Source organism: Cydia splendana, chromosome 13 (genome assembly GCF_910591565.1).
Source record: "Cydia splendana chromosome 13, ilCydSple1.2, whole genome shotgun sequence".
NCBI classification, from domain to species: domain Eukaryota; kingdom Metazoa; phylum Arthropoda; class Insecta; order Lepidoptera; family Tortricidae; genus Cydia; species Cydia splendana.
Genome location: NC_085972.1, coordinates 14,571,885 through 14,586,950, shown reverse-complemented (window position 1 = coordinate 14,586,950; position 15,066 = coordinate 14,571,885). Strand labels below are relative to the sequence as shown.

The following is a 15,066-nucleotide window of genomic DNA, read 5'->3' as shown; positions in this document are numbered from 1 at the left end:
AGCTATTACTCAGGAGTTCAGGATCAAAATGTAATATAATCATAAATAAGATGATAAGTTTCAATATTGGTATTACTCATACCAATATGATAATTGAGGCATTAAGATATAATTAGGATGGTATAGAAGATGAATGAGTAAAATAAAAACAAGTCAAGTATGAGGTGAACTACGCATAGTGAAGGGTTCCGAACACCTGTGAAGTAGAGTATTCCATTATAATATCATACGAAATAAATCCATATTTATTGGAAATTGGCTTAGGTTAGTAACTTTGCTATAGGAACCATTCAGGCACTTATTGTTTTTTTTTTTTTTGTGTTATGTTCCTGGAAACGCGGCGCTATTTATTGTTAGACGGTCCAGTCTCCATAATAACTTAAGTGACTAGGTACGAAATATACATATACAGTGTGGAAGTTAGTTGCCAAGCGGACCCCAGGCTCCCATGAGCTGTGGCAAAAATGCCGGGACAACGCGAGGAAGATTATGAGTGTGGAAAGATATGTCGGACTCGGTTCGATTCCCGGTCGAGCCGAGCGAATTTTTAAAAATCTATGAATGCAGTTTTGTTTCTTTTTAAAAATAAAGGAATGTCTCGTTTAAGTAAAATGAGCCAACTTAAGGATTTAAGGTAGTTTCCCTCCAGGGCCCGACATATCTTTCCACACTGTATACAGCATGATGAGAGTTAGATTTAAAAAAAATGGATACGATTTGTGCTCAAAATTTACGTTAATGTGAAGTAATTAACACTTGTCACATCAAGGAGCATAAAGGAAAATTTTAACACGTTTTAAATTATTAGTTACTAATATAATTTAATACCAAAACTTAAAAAATAAATAAGTACCTAAATTTGAACTTATAGCCGCTACTCCTTAAATAAGAGTTAGTACCATAAGATTTATCACTTAAAGCAGCGGTCGGCAAAAAGCAGCCCGCCAAACTCTCTCTTGCGGCCCGCGAGCCTCCCGGGCTATTTTGTATGTAATATTGACAAACGACAATGTCTGATATAGTCATAAATATTAACAGTACGGCCCGCGTCAACTTCGGTAACTACTTACTATTTGGCCCCTGGCTGCTAACCGCCACTTGCACCAACCCACTAACCCGAGGTTAACCGGTTAAACCGTTAACCCAGTGTCAAATTGTACTGATAACCATGGTAACTCCAGGTTTAACCGGATAACTCCGGGTTAGTGAATGGTGCAAGTGGCCCTAAAAGGTTGCCGACCGCTGACTTAAAGGAAAGATAAAGAGTAACATGTCGTATTTAAAACATAAGAAATAATGCTGTACTGTACAAACATTTATATAAGAAAACTGATAGACTATACAATTAAAAATGTACCGCGTCTAAAACAACATCTACAAAAACACTGGTTGAACGTTTATAGGGCGTCTTTTCCAACTTTCCCGCTCCCTATCACGTGGCTATAATCTCCAAGGTTACGTTTCTCCCTTGTTTCTTTACTTTTCTTAGCAGCTGTAGAATATATTTCTTCGATCGGAGAGGGACTACCATGGTGGGGGACAACGGATAATCTTCCGTGGTAGCGTTAGAACTGTTCTGACTTCGTTTCATCCGTGTTTCGTCATAATCGTACACAGGTATGATGTCTATGTCCACGGGTATTGCAGTCGGAATAATGGTCGTATTTATTGCATAAGCATCTCTGACATTACTCGTATTTTCTGCCAAAAAAATATTATTTTAGATTAATAATGTTATTTTTTTGACGTTATAAAAATGCATATTTGTGTTATAAGCCGGTAAGAACACTGAATATCGATTAGCCCATATTTGGCGTACCTAGTTTATTTTACCTATATCACAAAAGCTCCCAGAAATTTACAAAGAATAAAGAAAACTTCCATTTTAGAAATTGGAAAGTACGATCCTCATACAGTGGAAGTCATATACATGTATTAATGTTTTACACCTTATTTCAATGGATTAAGGTGAAGAATCCATTTAATATTTATGTTATGAACTCAGTCTAGTTACAGTTAGTACATAAATGAGAAGTAAATAAATATATTTCATGTGGATATTTCGACATTATTGGATCTTACCAACGGCACATCAGTGGTTTATATACATATGTCGATTGTAGAATTGTATGTACAGATTATCGATAGATTATCGTATACCAGTGAAAACACTTTCCAGTACAGAACTTCAAAGAAAATTACCACTCCTGAGCAACTTCGGCTTCTTCCCTTTCCCAGCAATCTCGACGTAGGCATGGTTGTAGCCGAGTCCTAAGCCAAGCATCAGGATCACCGTGAACGAGAACATCAAACACGTGAACACCGACCCGACTGCTAAACACTGGACTAACCTGGAATTTACAACATTTTTGAGTGCCACATCAACCAACACTGTTCCGACTGATTAATCAAAATCTCGACCGAGATTGCAAAAAACTAGATTTCGTATCAACGAGATTGAATCTCGAAAATTCGCGCGAGATCTTGCGAGATCTCGAAATTGCGAGATCGAGATTGCATTCCCTAACCAACAGTGATCGAGTAATGCCCGTGGCTCACGCGCCTGGCACCTGACGTGGTGACGCTTGGAGTGTCGTGGTGGTGGCGTGGCGTGGCATGGTGCCGTGTGGGAAATTCCACATTATTTGGGTTGTAATGTGTTCATAATGTTGCAATATGTGCCGCCCTAAGTAGGTACTCCTTTTTATCATGAATGGTCCACAGAAATTGAGGATGTACAGTGAGCTGCGAAATTGCATGGAGAAATTAATTCATTCATTGATAGAGGCGCCATGCATTTTTACGGCTGATGGTACATTGCTGTCTCCTCTAACTCCTGGCAGAACATGCATGCCGCGTCTTGTCTCTTACCCATTTGAAACAAGTGTAACAATAATGATAGTATTACCTATACCTGCATTTTAAAGATCGACTGTAATATGTAGAATTATCTGACGTAGTTCTAGTTATTATACGCTAATCTAACCACCAACCACCCCAGCTGCTCTACGAATCCCAGAAATCTTCGACGAACCTTCGACGAATCCTAAACATTCGACGAATGCTTTGAAATAGCAATAGCTTACCGCTTCGTGTAGTGTTCGGAATCTCTAAATAGGTGTTTGCCCTGAAATCTTCTACCTGTATACTAGCCAATTTAAATTGGCATCCACGTAAAATTAGTCTCTGACACTGGATTTATCGGATTTTTTACAAATTATTTGTTAAACCGAAAACTTTTTAAGTGTGGACGATTCACACAGAGGAAATGTTTGTGCTATAATATATACTCTCTAATATTAAGTTGCCTGTGTGTGCCGATGTACAATGTGTGGGTGAGTTGTATAGAATTAAGGTAAAGTTATAATATGTAATGTTCCAAGAAGTGAAAATACGATACTTAGGGTCAGTTGCGCCAACCACATTTGAGAGACTGATCAACGTCAGCCGGCGCGCCCCGGCGCTTTACTATGAAACTTTCCATACATAAAAATGTAGCGAACTTTTTAACGATACGAACAGTTTGGTGCAACCGACCCTTAAAGTTCTAAACGTGGTTGAGGTACTTACTTCTGTGCAGCATATAATAATTCACCAATAAAAAGTCCTAGAATGCTACAGTATTGGCAAATGCACATGATTAATAAACACGTTCATTAAAAAAATGTTGAGAATATATGAAAAAAAATCAGCTTGATTCATTAATTTGAAGAAATTGATCCGCACAATCTAAAAAACAAACAAAAGTAACATTTAGCATTTAGCTGACAACTGTCAGCCTAGAAGACACTCTAGAAGAAGAGGAAGCAGAGAGAATTAAAAGAGTTTATTATAACTTATTGCTTGAAGACAAGAATCTTGGCCTAAGAAAAACAAAAAGTGCAAGTGTTATTTATACTTCATAATTTCATAGAAGTTTGATGTTTCAAATAACACTTGCACCGCGCGTGCTGTCGAAATCGTTGGAGACTAATCTTGGTCTAACTCTGTTTACATTTGCCTCGAAAAAACAACCTTCCATACTAGAAAGAGCAAAGGGCTTTCTAATGAGTATTTAATTCTTGACCTGCAAGTTATGAACGTAATCCATCTGCTTCGAGCAACACCGGCTTCCGACACATCGGAAGGGAGGGGCCCTTCGAGCAACACCGGCTTCCGACACATCGGAAGGGAGGGGCCCAACCGGTATCTCACCGTACAAATCTTTCTGCCATTTTTCGCGGGGGGAAAGGTGCACACAGTCGCACTTCTCACACACTTACATACAAAATCCAATCTGTAATGACGACACAAATACATAGAAAATGACACACGTCAAAGACAAATCTTGCAAACCTCGATCTCTTTTTGTGTACGGACGAGTGACAAGTGTCACAACACGCATACTAACACATGAAGTATGTTATTGTATTCTGAGAAATGAGAAGTCGGATTTGTCGCTCGACCGATCCGCAATTTGTACTGAGCGAGCAAAATCGATAAATCCAACAATTACATGAGACTACAATATAATAATTGTGTTTGAATGTAATTAAACGTATGATACGTAAAAAAAAAATATTACATGTGAAATGTAACACTTTCTCTTTGTAAATTTGATGTCCCCGACCTCTTTTTATAACAAAAAACCGAGCAAACAGGCATTTTTGTGCAGCAGTGTTCACGCGCGCGTCTGGGCTCGGTCTAGTGAAAAATCCAAGTGCAACTAGTTTTATTACCCGCGCTAGATTAGATTGACGCGCTAATCTTGTACCTCGGCAGAGGGGAAATAGTGCGAATGCCGCCTCCCTTCCGTGTTGCTCGAAGTTAGAGATGGGTAACTACCCGGGTAAATACCCGAGAGCGGGTATTTACCCGGTAAATACCCGATATTTACCTACCCGCGGGTAAATACGCGGGTATTTTCGTTTTTCTTCTAAATTTGATGTGTTTAATGGTATGTGAGTATAAATAAGATTAATATAAGTATTTTTTTATAATGTTACATAAAATGTATGTTCAAACTAATTACGAAAACGTTGCTATGAGGTGAAGTTCGATTTTAACATATCAGTCCAATTATGAAAATCTTGTAAAATCATTCCCTGGCTTCCGGAAATGTTTTAAAATGCTTTTAATATACATTAGAAAGATGAAAATAAAGAATACTTATGAATGATAATAAAAAAAAATTGTGCAATATCCCAACTTGTGAAGCTTATAAGTCAAACACAGTCAGTTTTAGGACAAAAACGTATATAACCTTTTTTGTAGAAAATTATGTCTACTTTAGTTTGTACATACAACACTTTTCGATATTAATGACAGATTCCAAGAAATATGAAAAAGTTCACTTTTGCCCCCCTCCCCCCAACCACACCCCCCGCTGACTGAAGTTGGAATGTGTATTATCAACGTATAAGTGCGATAATTTACTCAAGTCTAAAAAAAATACTCTTATGACGGCCTATTTTTAATATTTATCAAAATTGTACTAGCAATTCCTTAGTTACAACTGCAACTGCAACTAAACAATTTAATTTTAAATGACACACAATAATTACAGCTATTAACTCGGTTTATATCTCCACTTTAACACAAATCAACATGTGCAACAAGAAATGAATCTACCCGTCCATTTGGGTAGATACGGGTAAATACCGGGTAGATGGGTATTTACCGGGTATTTACCTGGGTGGGTAAATTGGGTAAATACCCGCGACCCATCTCTACTCGAAGTCCATTTGGGTTTCATTACAGACATAATAATGTATTTTTATTGAATTTGATATTTATGAGGAGACCAGTCACACTGTCATTACCATAGTCTGTAATGCAGAGTTAGCTTGGTCCGACTTTCCCTACATTCACTTTGTTGCGAAAAATTAAAATTACTCATCTTAGTAAAAATAGCTATTATAATAATGCTAAAATAATTTATTCAATAACAAAACTAATACAAACTATTATTAAAATTATGTATAAACTAAATAAATTAAAACTAAAACTAATAAAATAAATAAATAAAACTTACCCACCTACCTTAGGTCCCCCAGATCTGTCCCCTGCGGAAGGGTGCCCATAAGGCTTTCCCAATGCTTATATGTTTAACTATTTCATTAAAAATCTCCTCTTTAGATGTCAGTTAAAAACAAAGTAACAAAGAGCCTGAAATTTTCCCCCCTTTTTTACTTGGAGATTTTTTTGTTTTAAAACATATCAGAGCTACTTTTTCGAGCACGTATATATTCTCTTTGCTTTTCCATTGAAGTTTAAACGAGGTACAAAATAAACACTGCCCGAAAACTAGTGCAAAATATAAAATCTACAAAAAATGACACATTAAATTTGTCACTAAGTTTTTATACATTTTTTATAGTATTTTGAAGCAGAAATATTTAACATGGACGTAATGGGATACAATATTTTACAAGAGGAGTCATTACCAGGCTTCCTAAAAGGGTAAGTGTGAATTACGGAATCTGTTTACTTATGGTAATATACCATTGCAGGTGTCGTAGTATTACATCACATCACCAAGTGCGACCGACTTCAAAGATATACCTAGATAGGTACAGTCACCTGCAATAATATAGGTACTCTTCAATAGTTACTCTTCGAAGGCCGCAAAAATTTGTAACACGCTCTTTTGGCTCTACGAATAAGATCGTGTCAGATAATTTTGCGGCCTTCGTTATGTAATATATTTATTTAATTACACAAACGGGTCTACCGCGATATAATTTCATTCTAAAGACTTCCGTCTGTCCGTGACCACAGCTGGTGCAACTCAGCTGAAACGTCGGAATTAAGAGGCCGTCATCGATTTTAATCGCAAAAATGTAAAATTGATAGATTTTGACGAAGAAATTCTACACTTTGTGCTACCTAATAGAAATAACAAGTACTGGTTTCTATTCGCACGTCTTCCTATCTTGTACTTTTTACACGACTGCCCAAACAAAAAGAGTGTATATTGTGTAGATCATTTTTTTGAAAACAGACTCACTAAATTGATAATGTAATGATTTTTTTTTGAAGGACGTATTTAGGTAAACGCGCGTAAAGCACTGATTTTGTTGATCTTATTTGTAAATTTCGTAAAGTTTGGACTGCTAAAAATGGTAAATTTGTATTACACATATCCTGTACTCGAAATTTTGTAGACGAGGTACATTTTTGTTATTATGACTTTGAAGTAGTGTAAATGAAAGTTAGACGAAATCAATTCTCCAGAAAGTACTTCAAAACAGGTGACAATTTCTTTGAAACTCGACTTAATTTCAACGTAATTTTGATACTTTAACAATCGACAACATTTCCGGAAACTGTTCTACATCATACATCATTTAGTATAATTTATTACCATAATTTTTTAAAGATTTTTTAAAAACTGCCCTTCTCGTCATGTATTACCGGTGACGCACGCTCGCGACCTCATTATTAAAAGCCAAGATGAAAAGACGTGCCAATAGAAACCAATACAATTTCAACGACCAAATCCACCAATTTCACATTTCTGCTCTAAAATCGATCACGGCCTCTTAAAGGTAAAAACAATGAAATTATATCGCGGTAGACCCGTTTGTGTAATTAAATATGTGTACGAAACGCGAGAGTTTAAAGTGTTATAATGTAATATATTATTGCAGGGGACTGTACATTATTCCCCGTATTAAAATAAATAAATAAAAAACTACATTTGAACCATATTTGAACAAAATAACGGTTTCAGTTATTATCAAAGAAGGGGAAGAAGATCATTGATGTGTAATGAATGTAATGATAATTGAAACGTCAGCAATATCAATTTCGTTACATCAAGTTTTATCTAATTGTTAATAATTTTTGAATATGACGATGTACAATTAATACCACTAAAATATATTGTATTCTATTCTACGCAACCCTGAATTTCATGAAATTCTTAACGCTTGTCTGCATCTATATCCGATTAAGTAGACAACTACATATTATGAATGCATAGATAGTAGTGATGTACCGACTATTGATTTGGCCGACTAGCCGACTAGCCGACTAATCGGCGCTCGAATGGCCGATTAGTCGGCAAGTCGGCCAGATCATTAGTTTCGTATAAGTTCAGGTGAAAAGAATAGTTTTGCTCCTTTGGTTGCGCTATTCATCATAATTTAGCTTGGCTAAAAGGTGTTCTCTACAGGTTCAAAGACCTATCAAAATAATCCTCGTTCAATTTCTGTCTTTAGTTCTTTCTGAGCAGACCGTCAGTACAGCTTGTAGGAGGTATTTCCAAGGCTCTATTTCCCGTACGTAGTCGCCAGTTAAGAACCTATCCCTATGGTCAGCGTCTTTACGAGCAACGTGCCCTGACTGTCTCTAAATTTTGCAATAACATTAAAGGATGACTCACGTTAGGCCAGGCCGTGTCCGGCCCGGAGCTTCCGGCGCATCGTATTCTGTGGTCTATGACATGTCATGTCATAGAAAAGTAAGCTCCGGAAGCTCCGACCCGGGCACAGCCCGGTCTAACGTGAGTCATCCTTAATAGTTTCTAATGGCTCCACCATTAAAAAAAAATCTGAAAAAAAAATTAACTATAGTACTTGCACGTGAAATTACACGAGAATCAATTGAGATCGACTTGTAGAGGAAAACACCAGCCCACCAACATATGATAACGATCAAACGGTCAATGAACGGTATATCAACAAAAGTTTTCGTATGCACCCACCCTGAATAGGTATTTTAGTAAAAGGCTGCTATTTAACTGATCACCAGATTTAGTAAAATTTAATACCAAAAAAATCTATTTTACCACCCTAAAATAATGAATGATCACCAAAATTATAACACCATTTTAATGTGAAATGATTACCAATTTTATTACACTTTACTATCCTTTTAAAGGAAATGACACCAAACTAATCATTATTAACCCAAAAATACTAAATGATTACCAAAGTTCAAACCCCATTTTAATGTGAAATGATAACCAAATTTTTACATCTTGCTATCCTATTAAAGAAAATGACACCAAAATAATCATTGTAAACCCAAAAATAGTAAATGACCACCAAAATTTGAACTCCATTTTAATGTAAAATTATAACCAAATGTTTAAATCTTGATATCATATTAAAGCAAATGACTCCAAAATAATCATTGTAAACCCAAAAATTGTAAATGACCACCAAAATTGTAACCACATTTTAATTAAAAATGTGCAAATATTTAATATAATTACCGTTATCCTATTAAATTAATTAATCCACTTCGTCACCTTTTTCTAGTAGCATTTTATTTCTGTAACAGTCGCAGTTCTAACCTAACCTAACCCACTTTTCTAGTAGCATTTCGTTTCTGTAAGGGTCGCAGTTCAAACCTAACCTAACCTAACTCACTTTTCTAGTAGCATTTCTTTTCTGCAAGGGTCGCAGTTCAAACCTAACCTAACCCACTTTTCTAGTAGCATTTCTTTTCTGCAAGGTTCGCAGTTCAAACCTAACCTAACCCACTATTCTAGTAGCATTTCGTTTCTGTATGGGTCGCAGTTCAAACCTAACCTAACCCACTTCTCTAGTAGCATTTTTTTTCTGTAAGGGTCGCAGTTCAAACCTAACCTAACCCACTTTTCTAGTAGCATTTCTTTTTTGTAAGGGTTGCAGTTCAAACCTAACCTAACCCACTTTTCTAGTAGCATTTCTTTTTTGTAAGGGTTGCAGTTCAAACCTAACCTAACCCACTTTTCTAGTAGCATTTCTTTTCTGCAAGGGTCGTAGTTCAAACCTAATCTAACCCACTTTTCTAGTAGCATTTCTTTTCTGTAAGGGTCGCAGTTCAAACCTAACCTATCCCACTTTTCTAGTAGCATTTCTTTTCTGTAAGGGTCGCAGTTCAAACCTAACCTAACCCACTTTTCTTTTCTGTAAGGGTCGCAGTTCAAACCTAACCTAACCCATTTTTCTAGTAGCATTTGGTTTCTGTAAGGGTCGCAGTTCAAACCTAACCTAACCCAATTTTCTGATAGCATTTCGTTTCTGTATGGGTCGCAGTTCAAACCTAACCTAACCCACTTTTCTAGTAGCATTTCGTATATGTATGGGTAGCAGTTGAAACTTAACCTAGCCCACTTTTTAGTAGCATTTCGGTTCTGTGAGGATCGCAGTTCTAACCTAACCTAACCCACTTTTATAGTAGCATTTCGTTTCTGTAAGGGTCGCAGTGCTAACCTAACCCACTTAACTGATAGCAGTTTGACTTACTTTTCTAGTAGCATAACGAAATGCTACTAGAAAAGTAGATTAGGTAAGGTAGGTATGCGGTGCGGGGTACGGGGGGTTGAGCGGGAGGGGCTAGTAATTTTGGCATCAGTTTACTTTATTAGGTGAAAATATCGCATTAATTTGGTCTTCAAGATTTGGTGATCATTAATGATTTTTGGTGATCATTCAATATATTTGGTATTTGAATACAATTTGAAGTGCAGTCGTAATTAAAATGGTGGTACTTTTGTATTTTTAGGCCTTATTTTTTTGGTGTTCAGTAATTTTTTTTGGTAAGCATGATTTTTTTATTTAGGGTACCAAAGTATTTTTTGGTGGTCATTATATTTGTAGCCTTAGTAAAATAAACATAAAACATATGGTAAATATTGACTGTTGATTTCGTTTTTTTCTGTTTTTCTTTCACTGATAAAGTGCCGACTAATCGGCCATTTTTGCCGACTAATCGCCGACTACAAATGTGGCCGGATAGTCGGCTTTCCCGACTAGTCGGCGACTAGTCGGTACATCCCTAATAGATAGATTGTATTTAATGCCATAAATGTTCATATTTATATTGACATCATCTTCTTGTACCTAAACTTGTACATACCTACCTACTTTATAATCTTTCCAATTTCCGCTCGGGGTACCTTAATCAAGATTTGGCGAAAAATCTAATTTCTAATTATAGGACTGAATTTATTACTTCTAACGCAACACAGATCTTATTCAGATGAGGCTTTTCAAACATGGGCCAAAATACAGTGCTACATAAAATAGTAGAAAATAAATGAGGGCGCCACTTCGTTCGTAACTGTCACATTTTTGACGTTAAATGCTTAAACATTGCAACAATTTAGTATGGAAAATATTTACTTCCAATTTATAGAATCTACTATTTTATGTCGCACTATATGTGTCGTCATGGCCATTAGACATATTTGACCATCTAACTTTGTTTTTAATTTAGTGACTTTCCTGGTCACGAACAAGCAATAATATTTTTCTGAGTGAAAAATGTGAATTATGGGTATGAGAAATCACCAACGAAGGATATTCCCAAGAAGTTTTAATGGCCACTCAGTCATTTTTCTTACTCGGTGAACTATGTAGGTAGCGGTAGCTAAACTTATTTGGAATTCATAAAACTAAGAAAACTTTTTTTCAAATGTTCTTAGCTTTTATATTTTTCATGGATGGACAAATATTGCATGTCGCCCTTGTTTATGGCGCATAAAATGCATTTTAGGTGTCTAAAAGTAAATATATACGCGTTTGCGAAATGCTTTGCATACTTATTGTACCTACATACTTGTGATGCAAAGCAGTCAGCTGCACAAATGCGGCGCTGCAATTTGCAACATTTTAACGAGGAACCATAAAAATTGATTATCATAATGTTGTTATTTCATTTCATACCTACATAGGCCACTCCTTCACGCCTCAGTCAGCTCTTCATAGTTCTGTATACCTGCCTAGTACACGTATGTACTATCACGCTCCGCGATTATTATTCCATTTAGGGTCCTAGCTAAATTGGGATGTTCAATACTTTCGTTACAGAATTTCCAATTTAGCTAGAACCCTAAATGGCTCAACAATCACGGAGCGTGATTGTACTTAAGTATACCATTGACGTATATCTCAGGACTGGCCTTACGAGCAATAAGAATGGGGCATGAATGGGGCCAGTACAGCGGTGTGACACCTGCAACGCGATTGGTTGATGAGTTCGCATCACGCGCGCGATTGGTCGCAACACTCGCAACTAATAGTTAGTTGGGTTCGACTGCACGATTGGCTCGAATTCCTGAGTGACACCGCTGAACTAGGGTTGAAAGTTCTCGAAAATATGAAATCGTTTTTTTTTCAGGACGTTTTGAAATTTTCGTATTTTTCAGTTTTTTTGGGAAACAAAACTAAAAAAAACGGGATTGTTTTCGGGTTTTTTCAACCCTACGCAGAACTCGTACCTACCATTTTTAGTGCCCGTAAGGCCCGTCCTGAAGTATACCGCTTAATGACAGCCCATGTTGACCCCACATGACACCCGTTACCAGGAGACCCCAGGTGGCTATGTGCCTGGCGTGCGCCTGCGGGCTGCTCATGATCACCGCGCTGTCGATCACCATCGGCATCTTCATCGGGTACACCTACTGCTACATCGAACACAAGTCTGGCGTTATAAACGGTGAATGGGCCATTTCTTCAATCAAAAACTATAAACACACAGGTAACATTCCATTTCTGGCCGCGGCTGCACTACTGCTCCGACACGTCGATGTTATTGTCAATCTCCATAGTAAAATAAGTTTTTGGCAAAAGTTTCATTTTTGGTACAAGCTTTTATCGCTGACTGTACTTTTCTCACGACAGACAACTAATACTCATCGAGGCAATTCTAAAAACCCCTAATACAATTACCTAGGTTGCGTTGTTTCATCACAGAGTTCCTATGGCCACCTCCTGTCTCCATCATCAGATCAGCTCGATGGTATTACCATAATATTGCATTGTCATTCGATTTATACATGCATGCAAAATTTCAGCTCAATCGGAAACCGGTAAGTGGATCAAAATACAGACAACGGGACTGGTGAAACGAAATAAAAGCTTGTAATAATTAATGACAGTAACGTCGCAACAGTAGTGCAGCTGTCGTTGGAAATGGACTGTCACCTTGTACAAATAGCAACAATTTTAACTGTCCATCTGTGGACAAAAGAGATAAGGTCCACCGATGGACTGTTACCAGTGTGGGCGATGATGGTACGCTTACTTGTGCAAACAAAATGTGACATGAGGAAATAATTAATAACATCAACTGAAGCACATAAAGCTTACTTAAATTGCATTTAACCTCAGTAAATCTAGAATTTATTTTAAAAATAAGTTTTTTTATGAATAACTCGCTACGCTCGTGGTTCAATTTTGGAATCTTTCGCTTGCTCGGGTATCAATATTAGCACGAGCGGTTAAACAACAACTTTGCCCCCTTGTAAACAAATAACTATTGTTACAGCAAATGTCACACGCACCAACGTAAAAATCATCCCGATGCACTCGTTCGAGTATCACGATAACAAAACCACGACGGTCAACGATGCCATCCTGAACAACTACTTCATCTCCAAACTCCTGAGGGTCAGCGGTCTGCGAGCGGCACCAGCTATATCCTGGTCAGAACAGACAGAAAAAAAGCTTATTGAGACCACTGCCTGAATGTAGGTAACATTTCAAATACAACCAGTCTGTGATTGGTTGTTTTGGTTGTACCGTACCTAATACCTAGTTATGGATTTGAACTGTTTAAGTAGCAGCACTGCAAGGTATGTAATGAATGTGGTGTTTATAAATTTGTTGGCCTGTTAATCGTTGTTAGTTATTTTTATATGTAAGAAAGAAAGAAATAAAAATCATTTATTTAACGCCACAACACAGTAATAGTATAAAAAAGAAAGACATCATGCAGACATGAAAACCTTTGGATGCTAAAATAGGATTCTTATTGCCCGTAAGGCCAGTCCTGAGATATACGTCAATGGCCGGGGCAATCCGTGGCGCTGGTTTTCTATATAAAATAAAGAAATAACTATTATAGGACATTTCTTACACAGATTGACTAAGCCCCACGGTAAGCTCAAGAAGGCTTGTGTTGTGGGTACTCAGACAACGATATAGCTAATATATAAATAGTTAAATACATAGAAAACAACCATGACTCAGGAACAAATATCTGTATCATCATACAAATAAAGGCCCTTTGCTATATAATTTAATAAATGTGTTTGTGCAATGCTGCATCAACGTTTAGACTCATACATCACCTTACCAACGAGATGTAGGATATATGACAACTAGAAGTCACCACGCAGGCGCTCTCGCAATAATTTAGTATGGAAGTGTGACCTTAATTCAATTGTGTCCACGTTTACGACCGATCCTCATATAAATTAAACCTATTTACAAAAAAAAATGTTTTCAAGGGTTATTATAGTTCATAATGGTATTAGCAAAGAGAATAGATAGTATAGAGGGCTATTGCCATAGTAAATTTTGTAGTCACGGTACATTTACTGCCATCTATCGACACACGATTAAAACTTAAAATAAAATTGAAAATGTATAAATTAATCAAAATATGTATACGGATAAATGATTTTTAATTTTTACTGTCCCATACTGACCCATGTTCTTTCACTGATATGTGTTCAAATTGTTAAATATCAAACGGTGTCGTCAACGCCATCTAGCCGAGAATAGGCCAAAGGTATGGCGCCATCTATTCGAGAATGACTTTTTCTTGATTTCCGAGGCACGTTTTTATCTTAGACTTTATTTATCTTATACGGACTTTATTTATCTAATAGATATCTTACTCTATCTAACGTAAAAGTGACATTGGTTGCCCGAATTGCGCTGCAAAAGAGAACTAGTTGATATCTAAACTATAACGTATCTAGAATGGATCTAGTACGTGTCGTCTCTTGTGAATATCTTGAAGTTTCAAAACGGCAGTATGACTTCACATTAGAGATGCAACGGATAGTTGTTTGGCCGAATACCGGCCTGACCATCGGCCGAATATTCGGCCGGTGGAACCTCCAATTCAGTTTTTCAGGTGCGCATTGTGCAAATTTTGACCTGATTATACTTTAGTTATATATCCTCCAAGGCCAAAGTGGGTAAAGATATCCGGGATCAATCCTTATTTCAGTTATTTCTATGGTGTGCTACGGGTAGGTATATTTACTTAGCAACTTTCGTTGTCACTATCTGAGTTATACCGCGAACCACGTGCGACGTGTTGCCTCCCTGTCACACTTACGTACGAATTTACAAG

The 15,066-nt window shown here is 37.0% G+C and overlaps 2 protein-coding genes across 3 annotated transcripts; one reads left to right on the top strand and one right to left on the bottom strand.

Moving 5' to 3' along the window:
* Positions 1-981: 981 nt before the first annotated feature.
* Positions 982-4,208, bottom strand: LOC134796589 (uncharacterized). The gene is made up of 3 exons (XM_063768763.1): positions 3,571-4,208; positions 2,203-2,351; positions 982-1,701 (listed from the first exon to the last, which is right to left on the bottom strand). The coding sequence occupies exons 1-3, from the start codon at positions 3,636-3,638 to the stop codon at positions 1,433-1,435; spliced, it is 486 nt and encodes a 161-aa protein (XP_063624833.1). The 5' UTR covers positions 3,639-4,208; the 3' UTR covers positions 982-1,432.
* Positions 4,209-6,135: 1,927 nt separating this feature from the next.
* On the top strand, positions 6,136-13,720 carry LOC134796588 (uncharacterized). Of its 2 annotated transcripts, none has more exons than XM_063768761.1 (3): positions 6,136-6,441; positions 12,284-12,456; positions 13,246-13,720. In XM_063768761.1, exons 1-3 carry the CDS (start codon positions 6,383-6,385, stop codon positions 13,443-13,445), a joined length of 432 nt encoding a protein of 143 aa, XP_063624831.1. In that variant the 5' UTR covers positions 6,136-6,382; the 3' UTR covers positions 13,446-13,720. The 2 variants fall into 2 exon arrangements, with proteins under 2 accessions (XP_063624831.1, XP_063624832.1); XM_063768762.1 differs by having other exon boundaries at positions 6,210-6,441; positions 12,284-12,414; positions 13,246-13,717.
* The last annotated feature ends 1,346 nt before the right edge of the window (positions 13,721-15,066 follow it).

Bases quoted from the DNA above. Each gene is read 5' to 3' on its own strand.
- LOC134796588 (XM_063768761.1), top strand. From the start codon at position 6,383: ATGGACGTAATGGGATACAATATTTTACAAGAGGAGTCATTACCAGGC. The intron at 6,442-12,283 runs GTAAGTGTGAAT...ACCCGTTACCAG, and splicing joins TTACCAGGCTTCCTAAAAGG to GAGACCCCAGGTGGCTATGT. The intron at 12,457-13,245 runs GTAACATTCCAT...CTATTGTTACAG, and splicing joins CAAAAACTATAAACACACAG to CAAATGTCACACGCACCAAC.
- LOC134796589 (XM_063768763.1), bottom strand. From the start codon at position 3,638: ATGTGCATTTGCCAATACTGTAGCATTCTAGGACTTTTTATTGGTGAA. The intron at 2,352-3,570 runs GTAAGTACCTCA...TGTAAATTCCAG, and splicing joins TTATTATATGCTGCACAGAA to GTTAGTCCAGTGTTTAGCAG. The intron at 1,702-2,202 runs GTAATTTTCTTT...TTTTTTTGGCAG, and splicing joins GCCGAAGTTGCTCAGGAGTG to AAAATACGAGTAATGTCAGA.